The sequence below is a fragment of the Diceros bicornis genome, chromosome 4, assembly GCF_020826845.1.
Source record: "Diceros bicornis minor isolate mBicDic1 chromosome 4, mDicBic1.mat.cur, whole genome shotgun sequence".
NCBI classification, from domain to species: Eukaryota; Metazoa; Chordata; class Mammalia; order Perissodactyla; family Rhinocerotidae; genus Diceros; species Diceros bicornis.
Genome location: NC_080743.1, coordinates 27,255,116 through 27,279,220, shown reverse-complemented (window position 1 = coordinate 27,279,220; position 24,105 = coordinate 27,255,116). Strand labels below are relative to the sequence as shown.

At 48.0% G+C, this 24,105-nt stretch overlaps 1 protein-coding gene across 1 annotated transcript; it reads left to right on the top strand.

Annotated features, from left to right (window-relative positions):
* Positions 1 to 5,996: 5,996 nt before the first annotated feature.
* Positions 5,997 to 10,887, top strand: BARHL2 (BarH like homeobox 2). Its single transcript, XM_058537129.1, has 3 exons — positions 5,997 to 6,721; positions 8,578 to 8,803; positions 10,575 to 10,887. Exons 1-3 carry the CDS (start codon positions 6,100 to 6,102, stop codon positions 10,885 to 10,887), a joined length of 1,161 nt encoding a protein of 386 aa, XP_058393112.1. The 5' UTR covers positions 5,997 to 6,099.
* The last annotated feature ends 13,218 nt before the right edge of the window (positions 10,888 to 24,105 follow it).

Genomic DNA, 24,105 nt, shown 5'->3' with positions numbered 1-24,105 from the left:
TTATAGCGGGACGTGGCGGTGTCACACCTGGGCCCTTTCATTTCTCCGGGAGCCAGTCTTCAATGAACCATGATTCTGTTTAGGAGGGGTGATATAAAAATCTCTCCCCATGTGCCCCCTCGGGTCCTGCTCCAACTTCCTCCACTTTGTCATCTTCACTATCTCCACTCCTGACTCGAAGGGAGACTTCTTTCTCCCTCCAAATTTGGAGTTCTAGAAAGAAGAAAGGAAGCGGGAGTAGGGATGGGGAGAGCGGTTACAGTCCTGGTTTGAGGGAGCTGGACTATCTCTTGGGATCAAGTCAGACCTGCTGTAAAATTCTGCTGCTGAGGTCTGTGGACATATGCAGTTAGCTCTTGTTCCCTCCAAGGTGCTCCAGGAGTATTCTGTACCTTCCCGCAGCACTCAGGAGAGATCCCTAGAGCCAACATATGCCCACAGATTGAAGCCCAGCCCCACAGTCAGGAGATTAAAAGTGGGGACAATTTGTGGACATTTTGGCACCATTACTCCTCTTAGCTACCTTATAAATCCCTCTCTATATCCCTCCACTTGGGACGCACCCCTTTTCTTTCATGACCGAACACACACTTTATTTCCTTCAGGAAGCCCTTCTGTTCCCCCAACTCCTCCCAAGGTAAGACTCCCCCCTCTCTCCTTTGCACCCCCACTGTAGCAGGTTCATGTTGGTGTGATGGCATTTATGACAATTTCCAGCATGTTCAAGCTCCTGTCCCAGTCTCGAGCACCTGGCACAGAATGCACACCCAGTAATGTTTATTGACTGAGCGAATGAACAAAATGAGTCAGGGAAGGAAAAAGTGAAAAAAATATGGCTACTGTATGTCACCTATAGGTAGAAATAATTGCCACCTTTGCTTTTTTTCTTTTTTTTGGTCAAACTCTTGCCTCACATTTTGTAAAGGGCTTTTACGTAGGAGGTCTTGGTCATCACAATCACCCTATTTTCCCCTTTAATAGAGAAGGAAGTTGGTGATCAGAAAGGTGAAGTGCCCTGCTCAAAACATCAGAAAGTGGCAAAATGAGACTAAAACTCCCTCTTGCAGCGTTCTTTCCTCTACGTCTCTACTTGCCTTCCTGTGACTGCTGCAGCACAACACACATCTATTCCCCAAGGGTGAGCCAACTTCTCCAGGTCTGTTCTAACTGCTGATCTGTAAAGTTGTGAAGCTTGTAGCTCTCACAAATTTTATTATGGTGCCAGAACTATCTCTTAAAATGTATTCCCCTAGGACAATTAGTAATTACATAGACTATCATTTTAACCTGTTGTTCTGTTACAACAGTTTTCAGTTACCTTATTCTTTTCCTTCCACTTTACCTTTCTCCATCTGCTCCCCATCTCCACTCTCCTGGTTTCAGTCTATTTAAGGGACTCAATTTCAGTGTTTTCACGTCATTCTCTTTAATATATTATTTTTCTAACCAAACATGCATCAAGTCCTTAAGCAGTTGGAAATATATTGATAGACTGAAAAAAAAATAAAAAAAAGAAAACTTCCTACATTTTTGTAACTTTGAAACTAGGATAGGTCACACTCGTCAGGGAGTCAGCCTTAGAAGCGGAGAGCTTATTTGTGTATCTTGCATCTTGGATGGAAAGAAACAATAGCGGGCTCTCTGGGTTCGGGGCTCTTGGTGCCGCCCAGTGGAGGGAAGTGCCTTTGCACCTCATTCTCCTTGGTTGGCATTGTCATCATGGGGACCCTTAGAAATGTTCAAATTAAATAGGATAAGAACAACGCTAGTTCCAAGTTCATCTATAGGTGCATTTCTTCAAATTTCTTCAGTTCTGTTTTTTAAAAACCTGATGCTCCAGTTTAAACACAATCCCAAATCTCGGTTGTAAAAGTGGGCTGCAGAGAATGTATTAAGGAACAAAATTTTTTAAAATACACGAGTGTGTGAATCACTCTCTGTGGTGGGGAGGGAACATCTTTAGGGTGATCAGGAGGAATGTGTCCTTCAGAGCCAGGAAGAAAAAGTTTGTTCTCTATTATCCACAGTTGGCAAATAACTGCTTTCTATGCAAGAATTCCAAAGAATAAAGAATTTTCTTTCTTCCTTCATTTTTTTTTTTTTTAAGAAAATGAAGGCCTGAAAGTGGAAGACTATTTTCAAACTTATGTCAGTTTAGGGACTATATTTATTTGTATTTTAAATCCAGTGGGAAAATCTGAGATTAAATCCAGTTAATGCATTTCCCTTCCTATAAATGGGAATTGAAAATGTGATTAATCTGCACTCTGTTCTATATTTTGATTTTCTAAAATGAAAAGTTAATTATGTTTGCTCCGCTAGAAAGTGTACGACCTTGGGAGTATACATTATATATACTCGCAGAAAAAAAAAATAGCAGAGGAATGTGTCTGGAGAAAAAAGAACTGAGAAAAGTTAAGAAAGAAACCCTAGCTCTGAAGAATTTGTTTTGCATTAAGTTTGTGACCTAGTCTTTGAGACCCTCTTTCTGATCTTCAGGCCACAGCTAGCATCTCCTCTCTGGCAGGGACCCCAAAATAGCAACCTCAATAAAAGTCAAGGTCGTATTTTCCCCTCACAATTGTTGCTCCCAAAAGCTGATCTCCTAACATCCCACCCAAAGAAATCTGTGACCTCAACCATTTCTTAAGAAAACATGATCCGATCCGAGACTTCACAAGGTAGAGCCTACTGGGCTTCCGTTTCCTTTGCTTTAGTTTTTACAAAACAACACTCCTTTTCCCCTAACACTTCCACCACATTCTCTCCTTTTCTTCTTAGATTTCATTCTTTCGTAGGGTCATATTTCTGACTCCCCTGCTAATGTTGTGAATTATTCTAAGCAAGACATCCTGTCGAACCGCCCAACACAAGCTGTGCGATCAGCCTTTTGAGCTCTTAAGTCATTTTAGGCGTCGGAACACAACAAACACAGGCTTAAATGAATTATTTATCAAGGTCGAGAATAATTGATTTGTGCAGTGCCGTCAGTTCTGGATCTTAAATTTGTTTTCTCTCCCTCCCCACCCAGAATAGTCAGCGAGGGAAGCGAGGGTTGGAGCCCCAGGTTTGGGAGGAAACGCACCTCATTCGGGAAGTTGGTGGGTGATGTCAGAATGAGAAGAATCCTGATTGACATCTGAAGGGAGAAGAATGTGTAGCGTCCGCTTGTAGTCTGGGCAGCCCCAGTGCCCTTCCCATAGAAGCCAACTATGCCAGGGGCGCGGCATGCAGAGGCCGTGAGGATGCGCGGGGCCCGGCCTATGGGCGGGACATTGAGGCCCTCAGTAAGATACCTGCTCTCGTAAGTCCCGGCCCGTGGTTCCGACATCCCCGGCCAGCAGGCTCCCAGGAGGGTCTGCCTGGCCAGTGCGCAGTTCCCGCTCCAAAGGCGGCTGATCCAACCCCGCTCCAGGCGTCATCTAGGCCCTCCGCGGCTTCCCAGCCAAGAGTGGCTCGAGCCCACCCGGCGGGCCCACCACCCGCTCCCGAGGGGCTCCCCGCACCCCTCTGGCCGCCGGCCGCCTCTGCCTGCAGCTCGCTCCGCGTCCCCGCCGTGGCTCACCAACCCCGGCTCCTCCGCCAAACTCGCCTTCCGAGAAAAGCGAGAGCTGCCCGGATGGTACATCTCCGCGCCTCGGTCTTTCCTCTCCCCGCTCTTCTCCTCAGAGACACACTCGTGAAAAAACGGCACGCAGGTGATAAGAAACAGCTCAAACCACCCTCGAAATAGCGCGGGCTTTTCCTGGGTGAAACACATCGAATTCCCCAGGAAAACGCCGGGAGAATGAGTCTCCCACCTACCCCCTTCCGGACCGAGGGCTCACAGAGACAATTCCGACAGAGAGGCAATCTCTTGTCCCAGGAGGTCATTTGCCTCCCTGACATCCCCCACCCCCGCCCTCCATCCCGTCCTCAACAGAAAAAAGCTATTCCCCAGAAAGAGACAGTCAGAACCGCAACCAAACCCAGATTGCCGCCTAACCCTTGGAGACTTTAAAGGCCATTTGCTACCATCGTTCTGCACCTAGTCACGGAAGCGACGCCAGCCACTCAGATTCATAGGGTTCTTAAAACGGTAATTTGGAGTAAAATGTAACTCAAAGAACTTTGAATCATTCATTAGCACCTTATAATTACTCTGCTAATTAGGTTGACACGGCACTTAATCAGGAGTAATATGCCGTCTTGTCACTGGCACTTCCCATTACTCTGACATTCAACAAGAGACAGGTTGGAGACGTCCTAGAGAAAATAATGCAAGTTGATACCCTCCGACGAGGCGTCACAGTCATGCTATGCTCCAGGTCCCCAGTGGATCCACAGTGACTATTTCCTTTCCAAATGAGTGGCCGGAGAGAGGGAGGGAGGGGGAGAGGGAGAGAGAACGATTTATTGAGAACTGGCTGGTGGCGAGGCAGGAGTACGCGCTGCGCGCCCGTCACCCGGGTTCCCGAGCCCCGTGCCAGCCTGACACCGCACTTAACCGCGGCTGCCCTCGCCACTAGACAACGCCTCCGGGCATTATTTCCCCTGCTCGGGAGAAAGGGTCTGACCGGGCATTTCTTCCAGCATGGGCCCCGATTGGTGACCAGGCTGGGTCCCCGGTTTGGAGCAGCAGGCCCCTTCCCCCCCAACCCTCCCCAAGAGTGCCTGGTGGACGTGGAGCCCGCTCCATCCTCCTCCGGGACTGGCTGCCTCGCTGGGCCAGAGCCCAGGTGCCTGGGCTCTTTCGGGGAGAAATCAGAGCTCGGAGTCCGCCCACCACCCAGGAGCTCCGCCGCCGGAGTTACACACTTTCCCGTGGGTTCCTTCAGGGAGTCCCTTCCTCTGCCCTCAGTGTCCTCGGACTATTGTTTGGGGATGCTGCGAGGGCGGCCGCCTTGGAGTCTAAAGGTAAGTCGGCCAGATTCCTTTTCCCTTCCTATCCTTCTGCCCTTCCCTCTTCGGACTTCAGAAAACGGGCAAATCGTGACTATTCTCTGGCTCTTTCTCTTTTTTTTTCCTTTACCCCTTTGGTTCCCTTCTCTAGGCCCCTCTGCTGTCTTCCCTCTCTCCCTTTGCCCTCACGTGTGATTGTGGACACCAGAGCCACTGTAGGACTAGGCGTTCAGCTTTTGGGCTGCAGGCAAGGCGACGTGCAGGTTCTCAAAAGAGCAGCGGGGCCCGAGCCGCGCTCGCTGACGGGCTCGCGAGCCGCGCGCCCATTGGCTCCCGGCACGTCGGCGTCGCTCGCTCGCGCGGGCGCGGCCAATTGGGGCGCGGGGCCCGGCGCGCGGCCTGGGCGGCGGGGGCGCGGGCCCGGCGCGGCGCGGGGAGCGGCGGCAGTGGCCGTGACGTCACGGGAGGGGGTCGGCGCCGCCCGCCGGCAGCCGGATTACAAGCGAACGCGCCCGGCAACGGCCGGAGTCGCTCGGCGCTGCGCCTCCGCCGCCGCCGCCTCCGCCTGCGCCTGCGCCTGCTGCTCTTTTGCTTCCTCTGCCTTCTCCTCCTGGTGTGGCCGCGGGCACCGCGGCGGTGTCTGCTCTACAACTTTCCGAGAAAGTTCAGAAACTCGGCTCCGGGGCGGCCGGGTGGCGCGCGGCGGCCACCTCGGGGAGCCGCCGGGGAGCTCCGAGGGCGCGCGGCCGGCCGGGCTTCGCGGTCGCTGCACCTGCCGCGTCCGCCGCCGCCGCCGCTGCCGCCTGGTGCCAGGCTGTGGGCAGACCCGGGCGGCGGCGGCAGCGGCGGCGGCGTCGGGGTCACTCCTGCCGCCCGCGCCTTCGTCGGTCCCCCTGCGCCGCCACCGCCGCCCCACGTGCGCCACCGTTCCCGGAGCGCACGCTGCGTGCTTCCTCCAAAATTTTTGTAACTTTCCCCCGGTCTGTCTTTCTCCTCGCTCTTACTTTTTGCATAAGGGAAAAAAAAAAAGTTGTGTCGAAAGTGTCCCCCGATTGCCACCTCCGAATTATCCGTCCTTCCCTCCCGCCCTACTTTTTTTTTTTTTTTTCCCCTAAGCGGCGACATTGTTTAGTGTTTATTTTGTTTTACGATCGATAGCTTCCTCTGCTCGGTCGGGGCGGCTGCTGAGCGGCGGAGTGGCGTGGACCTCATGTAGAAATGACAACAATGGAAGGGGCCAGCGGGTCGAATTTTGGAATAGACACGATTTTGTCCAGTGCCAGTTCGGGCAGCCCCGGCATGATGAATGGAGATTTCCGCCCGCTCGGCGAGGCCAGGACCGCGGATTTTAGGAGTCAGGCCACTCCGTCCCCCTGTTCGGAGATTGACACCGTAGGAACGGCGCCTTCTTCTCCCATCTCGGTCACCATGGAGCCCCCGGAGCCGCATCTGGTCGCAGACGGGCCCCAGCATCACCACCACCTCCACCACAGCCAGCAGCCGCCGCCCGCCGCGGCCCCCACGCAAAGTTTGCAGCCTTCGCCCCAACAGCAGCCGCCGCCGCCGCCACCGCCGCAGCAGCCACCGGCCCAGCAGCTGGGCTCGGCCGCCTCGGCCCCCAGGACTTCCACCTCTTCTTTTTTAATTAAGGACATCTTGGGCGACAGCAAACCTCTGGCGGCGTGTGCGCCCTACAGCACCAGCGTCTCCTCTCCCCACCACACCCCGAAGCAGGAGAGCAACGCAGCACACGAGAGCTTCAGGCCAAAGCTCGAGCAGGAGGACAGCAAAACCAAACTCGACAAGCGGGAAGATTCCCAGGGCGACATCAAATGCCACGGTGAGTCGCGCCGCCCGGCTGGCTCCCTCAGCGGGCTCGCTTCTCCTTCTCCGGGTTCCCTGCCTTCCCTTCGGTTTCCCCGAATCTGACGGGAAGTTATTCCGGCAGCTTCTGAGGCGATCGCGCCACAGTCAGAACCTGCAAGCGGGAGGGAGGCCTGGGCGTGCGATTCGGGGATGGTCTGAAGTTCTGTTTATTGTTACATTTGTGCCTCTCAACCTTCACCGCCTTCCAGCTCCTTTCTTTGTTTTGCTTAATTTTAATTTATTAGCAAGGGGGCAGCAGCGGAGGGTATCTGACGGGAAATACTTTCGTGGATGGAAGGGAAGGATTTGAGATTTTTCTAGCCGAGACCTTGGGAGTAGGAATGGAGGGAGGTGGGAGAGAAACAAGCTTAGTTAGCATGGTGTCTAGGGGTGTGATCACAACGTGGTGTTTATTTTTTAATGCAAATTATTTCATTCCCTCCTCCACACAGCATATTTTCCGAAACATCATCACAAGAATTATCAGATTTAATGAAAGAAAAATTTCCGAGTTGATTAACAGAGCAACTTTTTTTTTTATTAGATCGCGATTAATATAGGGAAGCCCAAACGGTAAAAATTTATAATCAGTTTTTCAGTTTTTTAAAACACCCCTTTCACCCCTTGGCGCCAACTGAATATCTGTATTTTAGTAAGATTTTTGGCTCCTTACGAGTAATTGGGAGGTAGCATTTATGAAGGTAAAATTTTATGGAATTCAATTTATGTATTTTCATAAAATCAGAAAATGGCAATTGAAATTGTCCTTTAACTCCCTTCTTCTCTTTCCTCCTCAGACGATTTCATAAGTAAGTGTCTGGTCTTTGCATGGCAAAAGAGTTGTAACATACCAGGAGAGTTGTTTTTTTCCTTTACCAATAAATTTATAATTATTATTGTTATTATTATTATTAATCTTTGCCATCTCTGGGAAGGATGTGTGCTGACGGTCTGGAAGGTGGGATATTGGATCTTCATTTTACTATTATAGTATTAGCATAATAGTGCCCAAAACAGATGTACAGTCTGGTCTGGTGATTTTTTGTGCACCAACCTCCCCAGTGGGTCAATTAGAGAGATTATTGTTCTTCCTGCAGGGAAGATCAAGGAGTGCAGCAAAAACGGGTACAAACAGAGAGGGATTGACATATCGATTTCCCAGCATTTCACTAAAAAACCAAAGTTGACAAATAGAATCCGGAAATCTCCAGGCTGTCACCTGGATGGGCTCAGTGATTTTGAGCTCAACTTGGTGTCTGGGTGACATAGGCTTTCTGAAGCTTTCAAAGACCCAATGCGAGCAGCTGCAGAGAGCACGGTTCCAACATTTCCCAAGTGCATCTGAAAAAGGATAACAAATGCCTGTAACTTTCAGTAAACAGATAAAGTAAAATGAAGAAGGTGCCCCTTCCTCAGAAAAACAAAGTAATTTTGAAAACTACCAAATTAGAAAAAACGAAGTCGTAGTGAAAACAATAAAGGAAAGGGACAGGCTCTCCCTCCAGTCAAGGAAACAATAACAAAAGGACCCTTTATTGTAAACTATTTTTTTTTTCTTTTTAACTTCCAAAGATGGGAAGATCAGAGACTCTTTTGGAGCCCTTTTAGGAGCTCCACACAAGCCTCCACACTCTCCAGCCAGAAATTGGTCCTCTTCCTCCGTACTGGCTAAGATCCAAGTATGTGTGTGAGGAGGGTGGCAGAGTATGGTCCCCCCCCAGCCCCCAGACCAGCGGCTGGCTCGGGAATGTGGAAGTGTGTGCCAGGAGGACACTCCACCCTTTCCCATTCCAGGCTACCTTTACGGCTGTGTCTGGGTTTCTACCATAGGAACAAAGGAGGAGGGAGACCGGGAGATTACGAGTAGCCGAGAGAGTCCCCCTGTGAGAGCCAAAAAGCCTCGCAAAGCCAGGACAGCTTTCTCCGACCACCAACTCAACCAGCTGGAGCGTAGCTTTGAGCGGCAGAAGTACCTGAGCGTGCAGGACCGCATGGACCTGGCGGCTGCGCTCAACCTCACAGACACCCAGGTCAAGACCTGGTACCAGAACCGCAGGTAAGAGAGGCTGTGTGGGGGAGCAGAGGCCATCCAGGTGTGACCACCACACCAATCTTCTTCTCTCCTGGCCTCGGGAGGCTCTAGGGACTTAGGGGGCCCAGAGTGGGCGTTGGGGCTTTCAGGCTGGAGCAGGGATTAGCCACACACTCCCACCCCCAAGGTGAGAGCTGTCCGATGGGCAGCTGGAGTGTGGAGAATTTTGCACTTCTAAGTATGTCTTAACATATGCTACTTTCCCTCTCAAACCTGAGTGGCTAGAATTCCCCCCGCTTTGCCCCCAAGTCAATCAAGCCACACCTTCTCAAATTGAGATATCTTTGCAGCTGACACTCGGGCATAGAGCTGGCGTGGTGCACCCTTTGGGCCTGCCCCAGCCTGGTTCTGAATGTCTATAGCTGGCCACACAGCCTGGCTCTTTTGGTCCCGGAAGAACTGCCCCACTCGCCTCAGCGTGAATGTCTTTGCCTTGGCCTGTGAGGAGGCCAGGAGAGGTAGGGTCGGCACCCACAGGCAGAAGAGTCAGGCAGCTGGCCAGGCATCCAGACTGAGGGTCTGTCCCGTGTACTGGCTGCCTCAGAGCCCCCCAGGAACCTCTGCTTATTTTGAAAGGAAATGAGGAAAGGGCCTGGCAGCGCTGTGGAGCGAACCCGTGAAATCTGAGGCCCAGGTTATGCTGTGTTTCCAAGCCTGGCGGTTGTCTCCCTTGTCGCAATTTTCTCTCCCCTCCTTTTCTCTCGTTTGTGTTCTAATCGTCCATAAGTGCAGTTGGAAATGCCCATCCAGTTGTCATCTTTACCATAATTTTCTGTCTCATTACATACGGTTTCAGCCACCCTAATTCTGTCGGAAAACATTAGTGTCATTTGTAGCAAATTTAAAATGGGCGACATGTTTATTAATTTGGCTGGAGCTGCTGGGTATGGATGGCCCACCAGCCCTGAGTTCCTTCATGAGACATTAGAGCAAAGGCCTGCTGGCCTCTTCTTCCTAGCAGGTGTGCGGTGGGGGAGGGAGGAGACCGAGGAAAGCTGATCACAGGTTTTAATTGTTACTCTCTCCCAGAGGAGAAAATATCTTGAAATGCACTTTTTCCCTTCCGGAATGGCCCCGAGGTACTGTCCCCTTGGGAGAGCCCTCCCTCAAATGAATTCCGTTTTGAAACCTTGTCGCCTTACTTGCCCTAAGCCCCCCTGCCTGCTGTAAGGTCCTGTCAGGCTGATGAGAGAGACGTGTATCCACAGCCCTGGGGACTGAGAGGGGCAGGGGTCCGAGGGCGAGGAGTCTCCCTGGCCCTTTGTTTACGGTTTCTTCTCACTCGCCTGGAGGAAAGGGGGAGGGGCAGAGAGCGGACACTCTGGGATTGTTGGGGGGCCACTTGGGGAAGGGAATTAGAGGAGGAGGGAGAAGACCGCCTATAGAAAGAGTGGTCTCAGTTGGCCTCCAGGAAAGTTTCAGGAAGTAGCCAAACCATAAGAGGGGTGACAGCAGAGCAGAGGGTCAGAAAAAGGCGCCAAAGCTTGTAGAATTTAATTTATGAATGTCTCAGACATTGAGGGTGTAATTTACGAAACTGACTTGCATTTGGGTCATTCTGTGAGCAAGAGTGCGGGGTGAGGGGCCAGGAGGTGTGGTTCTTTCCTGGTTCTCAGAGCCCTCTCAGTCCTCCGGTCCCTGGAGGAAAAGAAGGCGGGAGAGGGCAAGAGAAGGGGCCTTGGTACCGGGACCGTGCCCACAGCTGCGGGGTGCGTGCACGCTCGCTTTTTTTCAGGACCAAATGGAAGCGGCAGACCGCGGTGGGCCTGGAGCTGCTGGCCGAGGCGGGGAACTACTCGGCACTGCAGAGGATGTTTCCGTCGCCTTATTTCTACCACCCAAGCCTGCTGGGCAGCATGGACAGCACTACGGCCGCGGCGGCCGCCGCCGCCATGTACAGCAGCATGTACCGGACTCCTCCTGCGCCCCACCCCCAGCTGCAGCGGCCCCTGGTGCCCCGCGTACTCATCCACGGCCTGGGGCCCGGGGGACAGCCGGCCCTCAATCCCTTGTCCAGCCCCATCCCAGGCACCCCACATCCCCGGTGAAGAACGAGCGACAGCGCTACAGCCCCTTCCCTGTCCCCTCCCCGACCCGGACAGCTGTCCCTCCTCTCCCCGAACCAGGCCGTCGGGCCTCCCTTGCAGCCGACCGGGAAGCAGAGAAGTAAGAGAGGAAGATGCTCGCCAATAGGCGGGGGCCCCCAAAGAGGAGCCAGCCCTCCGCCCTCCATCTCCCCACCCCCAGACACAGGGCTGGAAGGCTCCCCCACAGCACTGTGACTGGCGAAAACGCTGACCCCACACAAAGTGCGACCAGTAAGTGAAAACAGCAACAAAAACAAAACCTCAAGTTCTTTTTAAAAATGACTTTAGGGACAAGCAGGAGGGAGGGAGGGGGGAGGGGTAAGGAGGGAAGAAAGAAGGGCACGCAGAGGAAGCCGCGCAGGCAGAGAGTTGTAGATGGACAGCCTCAAATTCAGAGGCAGAGGGCGTTGCCGTGGACATTCCGTCTGCCCCAGAGAAAAGAGGAGGGTGACTGAGAACTTTGCACTGATTTCTCATGACCTTTTTTCTTTTGGAAAAGTGGCATGCTCCATAATATGAAAAAAAAAAATGTGCATTTGAAAGACTGAGTGATAAGTGATATATCATATTTATTATATGTTGTCCAAAAAAGAGTCACTTATATACATTAGTAAAACATGATTTTTCTTTCCATGTCTTTTTGATTCAGTAAAATAAATGCTTAGACAAAATATAGATTTTTTTGTGATTGAAAATTACAAAAATAAAGTTTATCTTTTTTTAACAAGTGATGAAATCCCAGGGAGCTGATTTTACTGAAGCAGAATGTACTATGATGAAATGTGACTTGGTTTAGGGGGAAAAAAAAATCCCTCCAGGAGTATTAGTAATTTACAAAATCTGTACAGACGTTGGGTTGACTTGTATAAAAACAGCTCCATTTTTCATGCTGGCCTCCTTCGAGCCGTTATTTGATACGTGTGAATTCCATTCTTTTGAAGTGGGTGATTTCAGACCAGCCCGCGAGGCCGCGGGAGAAGGTCTTGTAGCTCTCGGTGCTGGCTAAGTGGGCAGGCAACTTCCCCTGCAGTCCGGCCTGCCTGGCAGCCCCAGCTGATCCGGGTTTGTCCGCCTCTCCTCCTCCGCTCAGGCTCCTCCTCGGGCGGTGAGGGTCCCGAGCGCTCGGCGGCGGGCGGGCGCTCTACGGGCCTCGCAGCTGTTCCTCAGCCCGCAGCCGGGCGCGCGCGCAGCGGGACAGCCTGCGAGCGAGAGGCTGCAGGGCGCACAATTAGGGCGCCCGGGAACTCGGAGAGGCCCAGCTAAGGAACCCTTGTCGCTCGCGGCTTTGATCCTTGCCTTCCCATTCCCCGGCGGGCATCCAGCCCCCTGCCCCGCGCCGAGCCTCTGGTCCTAGTGAGCTGGCTGTGCTGGGATGCTTGGAGCGGGGATGCAACTCTGGCCGACAGGCGTGCCAAGCTTTCTATCCGAGTCCCTGGATTGTTTGGGACCCCAAAATGAGAAGCCCTGCCCAGAGGGTAGAGGAGGCCCACTGCCAGCTCTAGGAGTGAGTGTGAGTGTGTATGAATGGGTGTGTAAATACTGGTAGCACCTCACCAGGGCCTGACTTTAGCTGCAGGCCCCCCTTGCCAAACTGGCTCACCAGGAGGCTGAGCACTCAGGACTATAAGAGGGAACAACTGAATGGGGGGTACAGTTGGAGGTCTGCTCCCATCTTCTCCAGGCTGGAGGTCACTTCCTGAGGGCCGGAGAGTTGGTCCCGCATCTGGTATCCTCCTATCTCTATCCTCACTCCTGCCTTTGTACAGTGTCAAAGGGGTATTACACCCAGCTAGAACACATCCAGACTTGTCCTCCAACTTTCTTTAATGTTTCAACTTTAGTAGAGTTAAAAACATTTTTAAAAATGTGGAGTGCTGTGGGAAGTGTGTGTTGCGGGGGTGGAGGGAAGGAAGAAGGGAAGAAAGAGGTGAAATCCAGGAGGAAATTGCCTGGGGCACCTCGATCAGACCTTGGCTAATTAGGGAGTGGTTTGCAGATTTCTCTCCAGCTCATCAATTTGCTTTAAAAATGGTCTTTGTCTTGTTTGATTCTAACAAAAGGCTCCAGACTGGCCTTTCTCATTTTCTTCCCGCTGAGCTGGGGTGAACTCAGACAGCTGGGTTGGGCTGGAAACTGGACGCCACTGTGTCCAGTGGGAATGCCCAATGCCTGGGCATTCAGCAGACTCTCCTCTTTCCATCTTTGCTGCTGTTGGGTTTTACAATCAAGTTTAAATCGTTCAAAAATGGTCTGCCTGGATCTAAAAGGGCACTTTCCAAGGCTTAGGGGTGCCACAGCTTCTCTCTGCACTGGCCCCAGGTCTGGTCATCTTCAGGCACAAGAGTGACCTGGGAAGTCACTGGAGTTCACACTGGAGGTCCCTACAAAGAATGACTTAGGTCTAGTTGGGAAAAACACATAAACCTACAAACACAAACAAGACCATAGCACCCATCTGCTACCAACTGCCCGCCAGCAGCTCACCAGCCACTCTGCCGAGGAGCCTGCCTGCTGCCCCTTCACTCTCAAGGCTGAACTTGGACTCCATATATGGACAATGCAAGGGAAGCACTGTGTCTATAGAGACCAAGGTTTTCTAAATAACCTCATATTCCACTGCTACTAGCAATTGCTCTAGATCCACCAGAGTCCTCCCAAATTTGCTTTTCATCAAGATCATGTTTTCTTTCACTCTCTAACCATGCAGCTCCAAGTGTCAATTCCCCTTCTGAATTTGTTTGGTTACTTCCTGTTGCATCGAAGTCCAAAAACTGGCTGTTGAGGAGTGGGGGGCTGTCATCCCGGGAAGAAAGTTGAGTGCTGGATTCTTTTCTTTCTTTCTGCAGCAGCCCTGCAAAGGGCCCCTCAGCAGGTGCCCTTCTATTCAAACGTCTGCAAACTACTGCTTAAAAGTCAAACGCAAACCCAATCCTTTCCCTCAAAAGGAGTCCTTCTTTCCTTCTGTGACTGCCAACCAAAGTTGGGGGGTTGGCTAAGAAGTGAGAAGTGCAACCCCAGGTTTTCTGAAAGCAAGAAACAAGATAACAGGCAAAAGTTTTTTCCCAGGGGCAATCCGGAGTTAGTGATGGAGGCCCAGCAGATGGTTGTCCCTGGTAGCCAAGCTCCTTTTCTTCCTCTCCCTGCCTTCAGCTGGTGTCTGAAGGGCACTCCACGGCTAGGCTTCGTTTGGATTGCTCCTTTGATTAAGTTGGGAACCGGCAAAACAGGGACTTTCAGTGGCAATCTTTGCTACAGAAACACAGGAAAAGGAGCTAGTTTCAGAGAGAGGTTTAAACAACCACAAAGACCCTTTAGATTTGCCCACCCTAAGATCAGCTCTGGGACCCCACCAAACCTAGCACAAATCTGTAGTGAGCGCGAAGTAAAATGTTAACTCCGAGGCTAGCAGCCAGCCGTTCCAGCCCAAGCTAGCAATTTTCAATGAGTTGCAAAGTAATGATTGCTGCTCGCCTCCACGCCTCCAGCAAATATACCTACCACCTCGTATCAGTTTATTTTTGCTCCACCCCTGGAAATGAAAGCCCACACCATGGCAAATTAGACAGCTGATTTCCCCTGTTGCAAATAAAACCGCTTACCCTCAAACCAAGACTTCCCTCCTCCTCCCTCCCTGCCATCTGACTCCTGCCTAGGCAGCCCTTCCCCAGGAGTCTGCCGAATCCCACCTCCCCTGTTTAAACAGGCGGCTTGTGAGTAGTTTGTTTTGTTATATTTTTTAACTTTCTAAAAATATTTGGAAAAGCTCTCCCCAGGGCTAGGGAAACTTTAGTTCCTGTTAAGCCACGTGGTTACAAAAATATACTGGAGGAGAGCTGCTTGATTTTCTAAAAAGCCAGGCACGGCTTGAAGTTAACCTGCTTGGCAAGAGACAGACTTTTCAACACTGGTGCGCACAGTCAGGGGCAGGGCCAAGCCTCCAAGGGAATTGATGCCTCCTCCAAAGCTCTGAATCCTTGGCGAGAGAAAGCTGCCTTGCCCTGTGTCTTGGCTGTTGGCTAGAATGGTGCGTGGGGGCTTCTCCAGGGTTTACACCATGGACCCTGGAACAGTGCCTCTAGGCTCCTTGAGTCTCCCACTAGGTCTTTGTCCAGTTTCACTTCTTAGGCCAGTTCCAGCCTTCCACTCTACCACTTGCCTCTTTCCCTGGAGTTGGGGCATAGGATCAGGGCCTGGTGCCCCTCCCTTTTTACTTCTGGGAGGCTGGACACCCTCAGGGCTGAGTAGGGGTAAGTGTGGGGTTGGGAGTGTGTGCCTTCAGAGAAAGGGAGGTATCACTGGTCTCTTGCATTGGAAAACCAGGTCAGCTGTCTCAGGGCGATGAGATGACCCAGAAGGGACTTTTTTCCTCCCCTCCTTCCGGCTGAATTTTGAAGGTCGCTGTCAGTCCCAGCGTTGCTGGATGGACTGTTTTGTCCAACCTCGCAGTCTCAGTTTCTCTCCTTTCTGCCTCTCCTGCTCTTTCCCCCAGGCCTCCCTCGCCTGGTTTCTCTCTCCTAGCACCACAGACAGCTCCCAGGGCGCGCGGGGGAGCGTAGTGCCCGGGGCTGGCGGGTTCCCTGCAAAGCCTAGGCGACCGCAAGGGGCGCGCCGGGGAAGGGTCGGCGGCGCCCGCCGGGGAGGTCCGCGAGGTGCTTAGAAAGCGCCCTCCCCGGCAGCGTTTCCTGATTAGCTCTAAGTCCAAACAGGGTCACATTCCAAAGAACAAAATCTTCAGATCAATAAAGTAATTCAAAAACCAAAAAGATCTGGGGGTAAGTAGCGCTCAGTGACAGATCAACTCTAAATCGTCCCTGTTTAATAAGTTCTTAGTGGAAGCCGACTGGGGAGGAGCGGGGCCTCAGGTCTGCTGCTTCGCAGCCTTTGAGCCGCGGCCGCAGCGAGGTCGCCAGTGGAACCGCTCTAAATGGCACTTTTACTTCCTCCGGTCGCGCAGCTCCGCCTGTGCTCGGCGATCCGCCGCCTCGGCCGATGGAAGCCCAGGAGAAGCGCTCTCGAGGCGGCCGCCCTGCAGGTCGGGTTGAGCCGAGGCCCCGATTTCCACCGCTGATCCCGCCCTGTGCCCCCTCCCCGCCGGTTTGGGCCTCTCCCAGCTCCGCTACTCTCTGATCTAGGACAGCGGGTCGATCCCCCAGGAGCTCCACTGAAAGAAGAGGACCTTCACGAGCGCGAGATTGAACTTGATTTACGATAAAAGGGTTTTGTCACTTTGTGGAGCCGATGGATTCTCGCCCCCACCTACCCCCATCTCCGGCCGCCTGACGTGATTCTTTAGTGAAGAGGCCCTCCATGTGGCGGTCCTCCAGCCCACTCCGTTCGCACATGCATTGCAGCCAGCGGTTTGCGCGGCGGCTCCCAAGCCCGGCTGCAGCGCGGGCTCCGCTCGGGGTCTCCTGCGGTGCACGCCCTGGCTGGGCCTCGGCTCCTCGCGCCGCGGGGACAGGCCGGCGGCCACAAGTTCCTGCGCCCGCTTACAGACGCGTTTCAGGGAGGAATGCGTGCTTCAGAATAGGGACATCATAAACCAGTGACAGGAGTCCAAATGCTTTCACGAACAGTTGCTTGGGCTGGGCGTACAGAACAGGGCCCTTCTCTCACGTCTCGGTGGGCAATGTCAGGAATATAAAGCCTTCTCCTTTTCCTATCTAATGATAAAATAATCTTTGCCCAGATGGGAGCTCTTATCTGTATCCCGCTTCATACCCCCCTCCCCTCAAAAGGCCTCATAGATGCAAAGGACTACCTCCTTCAGATTTTCCCTTAGTTGCTGGAAGCCAACTCCGCCTTGTCGATTACCCTCCCCCTCTCTTCCTCTTTGCCAGTATAGTTGGATAGATGGAAACGCTAAGTGGAATTTAGGAGCTGATAGAGACTTGTAGCGACATGGATTACCCACATTTGCAGGTTCAGGCACCATTGGGGAGCCCCAAAAGCCTCTGGGGGCTGAAGGAAGAGGTGTTTCCGGGTGTGCATCGTCACATGAAATGGGAGGGAAATTCTACAGAGCAATGTATATTTATGATACAGCCTTAGGAGAAAGGAATTAGGCATTGGTGGTGCATTGTTTCCTCACTCTTATGCTACAAAACTAGAGTGTCCATTGTGGAAAAATGGTCTACATTCTAAAACCAATGGCTGATAGAGTGTTAGGAAAAGGATATAGAAGTTGGAGCTACTCACTTCCTACCGTAGGGAAGCGGAGCCACTTGGCATAGTTTCCAGATGTGGGAGTCTTCCAAGTGAAGAGACCACAGTAGGTCTCTTTTTCACTAGACAGGTTTCCTGTTGAGTGAACTGCTTTTAAATGATTTTCTAATGATCTAATTTGAAACTTCGATTTTCTTAATATCTCTCATTTGAGAAAATTGGCATGTCAATTTCCGAAAGATGCAAATAATGCTTGGTAATACCACGGAAGGAGCTGATTGCCCACCTTCCTCTTGTACCAACTCTTATCTCCCCAAGCTGGGCATCTGCAGACCAACCAACCAAAACAGAGTTGCCCATTGGAAATAGGGTGTATCAGAGCCACAAGTACTTTAAAGCGCCACATTATTATTCATCTGCCCCATTTACCCCAAACTGTTCTATTAATTGAAACTTATCAAATCTTTTCCATTAAATTAAGAAGATTTCAAAGGGACACCTACTTCCTCACCAGCCTTGAGTGAACACACTGTGGCATTACATTAAACATACTCATGTGAATAAATGCATAATTGTCACATAATCGTTTATCGCTATGCACGGATAGATTTGCCCGGAAAGTCACATAAAGCACAAATGAATAAGTGCAGGAATGGGGTGCTTCATTTTATCTTTCTTTCTTCTGGATTGCTTTAGAAATTTCTGGCAATCGTATTTTGGATTCCCACATGAAGTTCTCTAGATTTACATTAGAGCAGATCACCAAGAGACAGTTCTTTGCAGCGGGAAACAGCTCCACCCATTCGTGTCACGTGGCAGCCCTCTGCCCGCCTTCCTCAGCCGTGCCCAATCAGAGCGCAGAAAAGAAAGTGGCTGTGCAGTCGCTGAGGCTTCCACTGCCTTGGCCTACAATTCATTCAGCCCCCGGGCGGAGTTTTCCCAGGTGTGCCTGGTTGCAGAGACAGGGTCCAAATTTTTATGACTCCTTTCCTCTATCCCTCTCTAGTTATCATTTTGGGTTAAAACCCTTTGCCCCTGACGGTGCCTAAGGGATGATATTATGCAGCTCCACACATGCTACAGTGCGTCTTGTGGCCTAATTATCCCCGCAGAAGGCACAATTATTTTCGCATGCCCAAAGTCCTCCCATGAAGATATTTATTAGGGTAGAATTCGATTAGAATTTATATAAACATTAAGACCTTTCCACCTCATTTAGTAAGCAATAATGACTGCTTTCATTTCAGGAACTGGTAATAGATAGGATGGCCAGGCATCTGGTGAGAAGCCTCAGGTGAGTGAATTCAATAGAGGAGGCTCTGGCCTGCCGGGACACTTGTAAGGCCTAGGTCTGCTGAGTCCGTTCCGCTCTCCGTTCTCGCCTTGTTTTTATCCTCCTGATTTTTCCTCTGCTACTTTATATGTCTGGGATGTTTTTATGGAGGTAAAGGTGATGGGCTAAGCATTCCTATTGAGGGATGTCAATGCTGAAAAGTTGAATTAAGCTTGTAAATTTATTAGATCTTTCTATAAATAATATTTTAGAGCAGGATTTTAAAAAACCAGCTATTCAAAACACTGCTTATTAACAGCAGTGCTGCCTAGTGGGTGGCATTTCAGGAAGTATCCCTTTTATTTCGCAACATGTTTTACAGGCTTTTCTTTTCCTCCCATGAATAATCTAGTTCTTTAGGGGAACATGACTTACTTGGTTCTGCCCAGAAATCTGGCAAAAGGACGTTTTCCAACATCCTTACATGTTAATAAGTAACTGGATTTTAAGCAGAACTGATCTGGAGCCAAACCCGGGACTGGAAGGAATCTCAAAGGTCATCTAGTTTGATACCTATTCTAAGCTTTAGTTCTTTCTACGACATATTTACTTAGTGTTTTTTTCTTTCAACTCCTATCTCCTCTCCCATTTTTTTCTGTGAAGATAGACACAGAGAAGGAAAGAGATGCTACAAGATTACAGCATTTTCAGATGATTCTTGACTTTCAATTTTAATGGAATTAAATTTATGTGGTCAAATCCTACTACAAAAGAAGCTCAGGCTTTTTGTAAAAATTATTAAAATAACTTTCCTATTGTGAAAGTATGCATGCTCACTGTAGAAAATTTATAAAATACTGAAGAGTAGAGAGAAGAAAAGAAATTCATCTTCTATCACTCGAAGAAAACCACTGCTAATATTTGATTTATTATTTCTAGATTTTTGCTGTGAATTTTTAGATAGTTGTGGTCATATTTCATCTGGGATATCATTTGTGCTTTTCCCATGTAGTACAAGTATTTCTACGTATTATTTAAGACTCTTTGTAAGTATAATATTTGACACATAATATTCTCTCCTATAAATGTGTCATAATCAAGTCAACCATTCTTCCATCGCTGGGCATTTAGATTGTTTTCCTTAATTTGGGATAAATAATGCTTCAATGAGCAGGAAACCAAGATTTGGGAGAATGGATTCTATATGTTATTTGGTATATCACATTATTATTTATTTTGTTTAGGGTAGTTGAAGCAATGAAAGAGCAAGATGACCAGCTCAAGAGGGGAAATGAATTACTGACTGAAGGTAGTGGTTTCAGTGGGTATTGCAAATTCAACCTTAGTGCATTGAGAGCTACTGAGTTTGCCTGTGTATGTTGTGGTGAAGTAAGCTAAGAGCACCACTTACAATTTTTTTTTTATGTGTATTTTGGGCTTCCCTGACTTTGTGTATGAATTTGGCAGCCTCCTCACCAGGGAGAGAGACTTGCCTGACTAAGAGGGAGAAAGAAGGTTAGGTCTCTTCTGATTTAGATTGGTAGCATGTTGCCTGCCTAGCTTGCCCTACTGTTTTCTGTGCTCCAGCTAGTCTGTGGGTAAATGGAAGGCTTTAGCTTCTAGGGCTGTCAATCTGGCACCTTTCATCAGAACTAAATTCAGGTTAAAGGAAAAAAAAAAAAAGAATCATAACCCACAAAGAAGTTTGAAGATGGGGGTGGGGGTTGAGGAAAAGAATGAAATAGCAATAGTCTACCCTTTCATTTACATGACACACATTAACCGTAACATAGAAGTTCCAAGAGAACTGTCTTGTTCTCTTGTCTCCAGGAGCCCATGTAGGGCGCTTTAATTGCCACATTTTCAAACCGATATAATGGTGGGGATGTCTTAGTAATTACCTTAATGAGATAACACCTTTCCTTCCCTCAACCTACTCATTATCACGCCTCTTGTTCAAATTTCAACTACAAAGAACTATACTTGTAAAAAAAAAAAAAAGTCTGAAATGTATTGTTCCAGATCTCATACCCTTAAAATAATCACATTGCACGTATCTCAAAAATATGAAAGAAATAGTGCACACAGGCATTTCAAATATGTTAAAGGAAAGGCTCGAGATAAGTAAACTAAACATCTGGGTGCCCTTTAATTATTCTTGGTTGGATTCTTTATCTTGACCTATAGTGATGCTAAGGTGCCAAAGTGATGAATTTTAAGATGTTGGGCTGTGAAGACGTGCAGCTGCAACACTGATGGATTTAGGAAGGGATGGTAACAAGGTTAGCTGCATGTGAAGTGTGAATTGAGATTTTTGCAAAGAGACTGTGATTGCAGATGGGCATAATGTTGTACCCTTGCATGAAATCTTGCTATTATTGTATAATGGTCAGACAGAGTGTGAAATGACTTATTACTTTTCTTTTATTCTTTAATGAAGTTGGTTAGAGTAGCAATACTAGTGCTAGTCGATAGTAGTAAAGCACACACACACAAAAACTACGTGACAGGTGCTGACATATTAAATATTTATTTAGTTTTGACTTTTTCCCCCTAATTTTCCTGAATATCCATATGCAAACAGAAGCATCTCTTTACCTATAGAGACAAATCTGCACTGATTTGCATATCTGCACTTACCCTTATTAGCCTGTATAAATATCTATAGAAGGTCCTGATGTATATAAAAGATTTCAATGTCCAAGAAAATTTCATAGCACTTTTAAATGTTTAAAAATGCTGTAATGCTTTGGGTCTGATTTCTGCATGGAATTCACGTTTGAAAACTCCATTTGGAGTTAAATGGGTAAGGTTGAAATATCAGTTTATCACTACGGTGACTAGAAATGCTTTATGGAACAAAACATAATAAAAACCCATTATGAGGCACACTCCGTAACGTGGTTTAAGTTATAGGGAAGATCAAATCACGGTTCTCCTGTTTTGTAGTATAGAGTACATATCTTTCATTATATCACAGAGCCCATAATGTAAATGTTTCTTTATTTCCCAATACCAGCATCACAAAAAGATAATACCTTAGGCTTTACAAGTCAAAGGGAAATGATGCCATGATGTTAAACACAAAACAAAACAAACAAAAACCCTTCTCCCTCTATAGTCCATCTTCCGGTTCCAGATGCTTGCGTTAGAAAGACTAAAAAATATGCATTAAAAAGATATTTGGTTTTGGAGACTAGAGATTTTGTTCATTGTGGAATTTTTTAATATAGTCTATAAGATTCATAATCCTTTTTAATGCATTGGTTTGGTACTCTTTATATGAATAATAAGAAGTTTAGAAAAGACAAAAATATGTTATTAATATATCTCCTTAAATAGAAAATTTAACATTTTAAAAGAAAGTTTAATTTAAATTTGGTGCATATTTCACATTGTTATATAGTTAGACCTTGATAGAATAAAAATTCTTGTTCTGTGTTTGGCATATACTGAGAGTCAAATGATGTTCTTCAAAGCAACACAGATCAGCCCTTAGAAACAAACTTAGAACAATTGGCCTAGAAAAATAATGCTTAGTCTTGTCCCTCATCACCAAATTATTGATCCTTTCCCCCACTTTTCTTTGGCTCAACATACGAGATAGGCGGAAAGAATTCCATGACTATGTAGTTCCTCATCACTCAAAAGGTAGAATGACTTGTATTTATTTAGATGAAATCTGGAAATATAACATATATCGTACCTTCTTTTTTCATTTCTTTTTATGGACAAATGTTACCTTTTACTAGGAGCATCTTAGAGTGACTGTAGTCTAAGACTGCAGTGAAGTGTATGTTGGAGTTTCTCAAGATTGTTCTAAGAATATATGTAGTATGGGGCACCATGAGCAGATTTTTGAAGGATTTGAATTTTTGAGGTATCTTAACTCCATATGTTTGTGATGTCAGTTTTAGGAAGGATAAACACTCCCGCTTCTTACATGGTGACTTGGCTGTATCTATGGAAAACTTGCCTTTTGGCAGCTGTATTAGTGACCCTCTTTGTTCTGTATTCTCTGGAGTGAAGTGGTGTGATTGGCTGGCTGTCTACTAAGATCAGTCCTTCTCTAGCTGTAGGAAAGTGAATCTGCATAAGAGAATCCATTATGTGTTACATGGGTGAGAATTGGATCCACTACCTTATGAATTCCAGATTTTTAAAAAATTGGCCAAGTTGCATCTGTTGCAGTTAACTGTGACAACACTTTAGGAATCTCCTACAACTTATCACCAGCGTTGTAAAACTTTGAATACTTCCTCATTAAGAAAAGCTTTCAGCTTACCATGAATACACAGTATGCACATAAACATTTACCTCAACTAATTTTTCAGCTGATAGCTTTACCCTTGAGGTTTCCTTTCTAATCTCATTCTAGGGGATGAGAGACATTGGTCTTTATGTTTCAAAGTCCTTAATGGTAGTTTTCTTTAGCAAGATGAGAAATAGTCCTTGTGGATTCATCAGGGAATGATGAAACAAAACACTCAAAGTCTACTTATTAAGGAAAGTTACATCACATCTCTCTCTCTTTCTAAGTGCTGGTTTCTAAATTCTGGATTGTTGTCAAGAATATTAGTCTGTGCATAATTCCTGAGTGTAAATAGTGAATTAACACATAACATTATCCTCAATATGTGTTATACATGTCTTTATGTCCCTGGTCTCTAGCTCAGTGCCTAGTGTAAAGTAGGGACTCAAAAAAAATTTTATAGAATTGAATATAAAGTCATTAATTAATTAAAAACAGCATACCCAAGTGATGTTTGCAAGTTGATACATATTCCTTGAAGAGAGCCACCATGTCTGATCTTTCATTGTATTTCAAGTACCTGGCACATTAACTTTAGAATCCTAGGGGTAAAATGAATATTTGTTACCGCTATTGACTATAGTGGTGATATAGTACAAATTTTTTAAAATCTATTTTAATTTTCAGTTGGTTTTTGGCTAACATCTTGTAGATATCAATAAGAAGAAAGCACTTGGTAAACTTGTACTAGTTACATGACTTCAGCTTATTTTTGAATTAATTGTACTACTGGACTACTTTTTGTTTGTGAGGAAGATCAGGCCTGAGCTAACATCCGTGCTAATCCTCCTCTTTTTGCTGAGGAAGACCAGCTCTGAGCTAACATCCATTGCCTAATCCTCCTCCTTCTTTTTCCCCCAAAGCCCCCCAGTAGATAGTTGTATGTCATAGCTGCACATCCTTCTAGTTGCTGTATGTGGGACGTGGCCTCAGCGTGGCCGGAGAAGCGGTGCGTGGGTCGGAGCTGGGGATCCTAACCCCGGGCCGCCAGTAGCGGAGCGCGCGCACTTAACTGCCAAGCCACGGGCGGGCCCCGGGACTACTTTTTAATTAAACTATCCTTTTTACATAGCTCTGAAATAGCTATGTGACTCACCAGACTTTCTTGTTGTTGTTAATGTGTAGCGAATAGAGAAATGCATGGAATAGTCTTCTCCCAACTCTTTTCTAAAAATGAGCCTCTTTAATAGGGATAGGAATGAAGGCTGGTGTCAGGAATTGACCCCACTCTCCATTGGACCCTATATTCTAAAGTGTATTGGTGAGTAAATTTAGGCAGCTACATAAGCTAAGAAAAGAAATAGAAAGACCTGTAGCTTATTAAGAATATTTCTAACAGGGTAATGACAACTGGGAAAATAAATTGAGTTGGCAATTTAATAGGTATAATTCAAAGAGTAAACAGAAGCAGCTAAATTTCATGGTTAAT

Coding starts and splice junctions, on each gene's coding strand:
- BARHL2 (XM_058537129.1), top strand. CDS start 6,100: ATGACAACAATGGAAGGGGCCAGCGGGTCGAATTTTGGAATAGACACG. Junction 6,722..8,577: donor GGGCGACATCAAATGCCACG/GTGAGTCGCGCC, acceptor TTTCTACCATAG/GAACAAAGGAGGAGGGAGAC. Junction 8,804..10,574: donor ACCTGGTACCAGAACCGCAG/GTAAGAGAGGCT, acceptor GCTTTTTTTCAG/GACCAAATGGAAGCGGCAGA.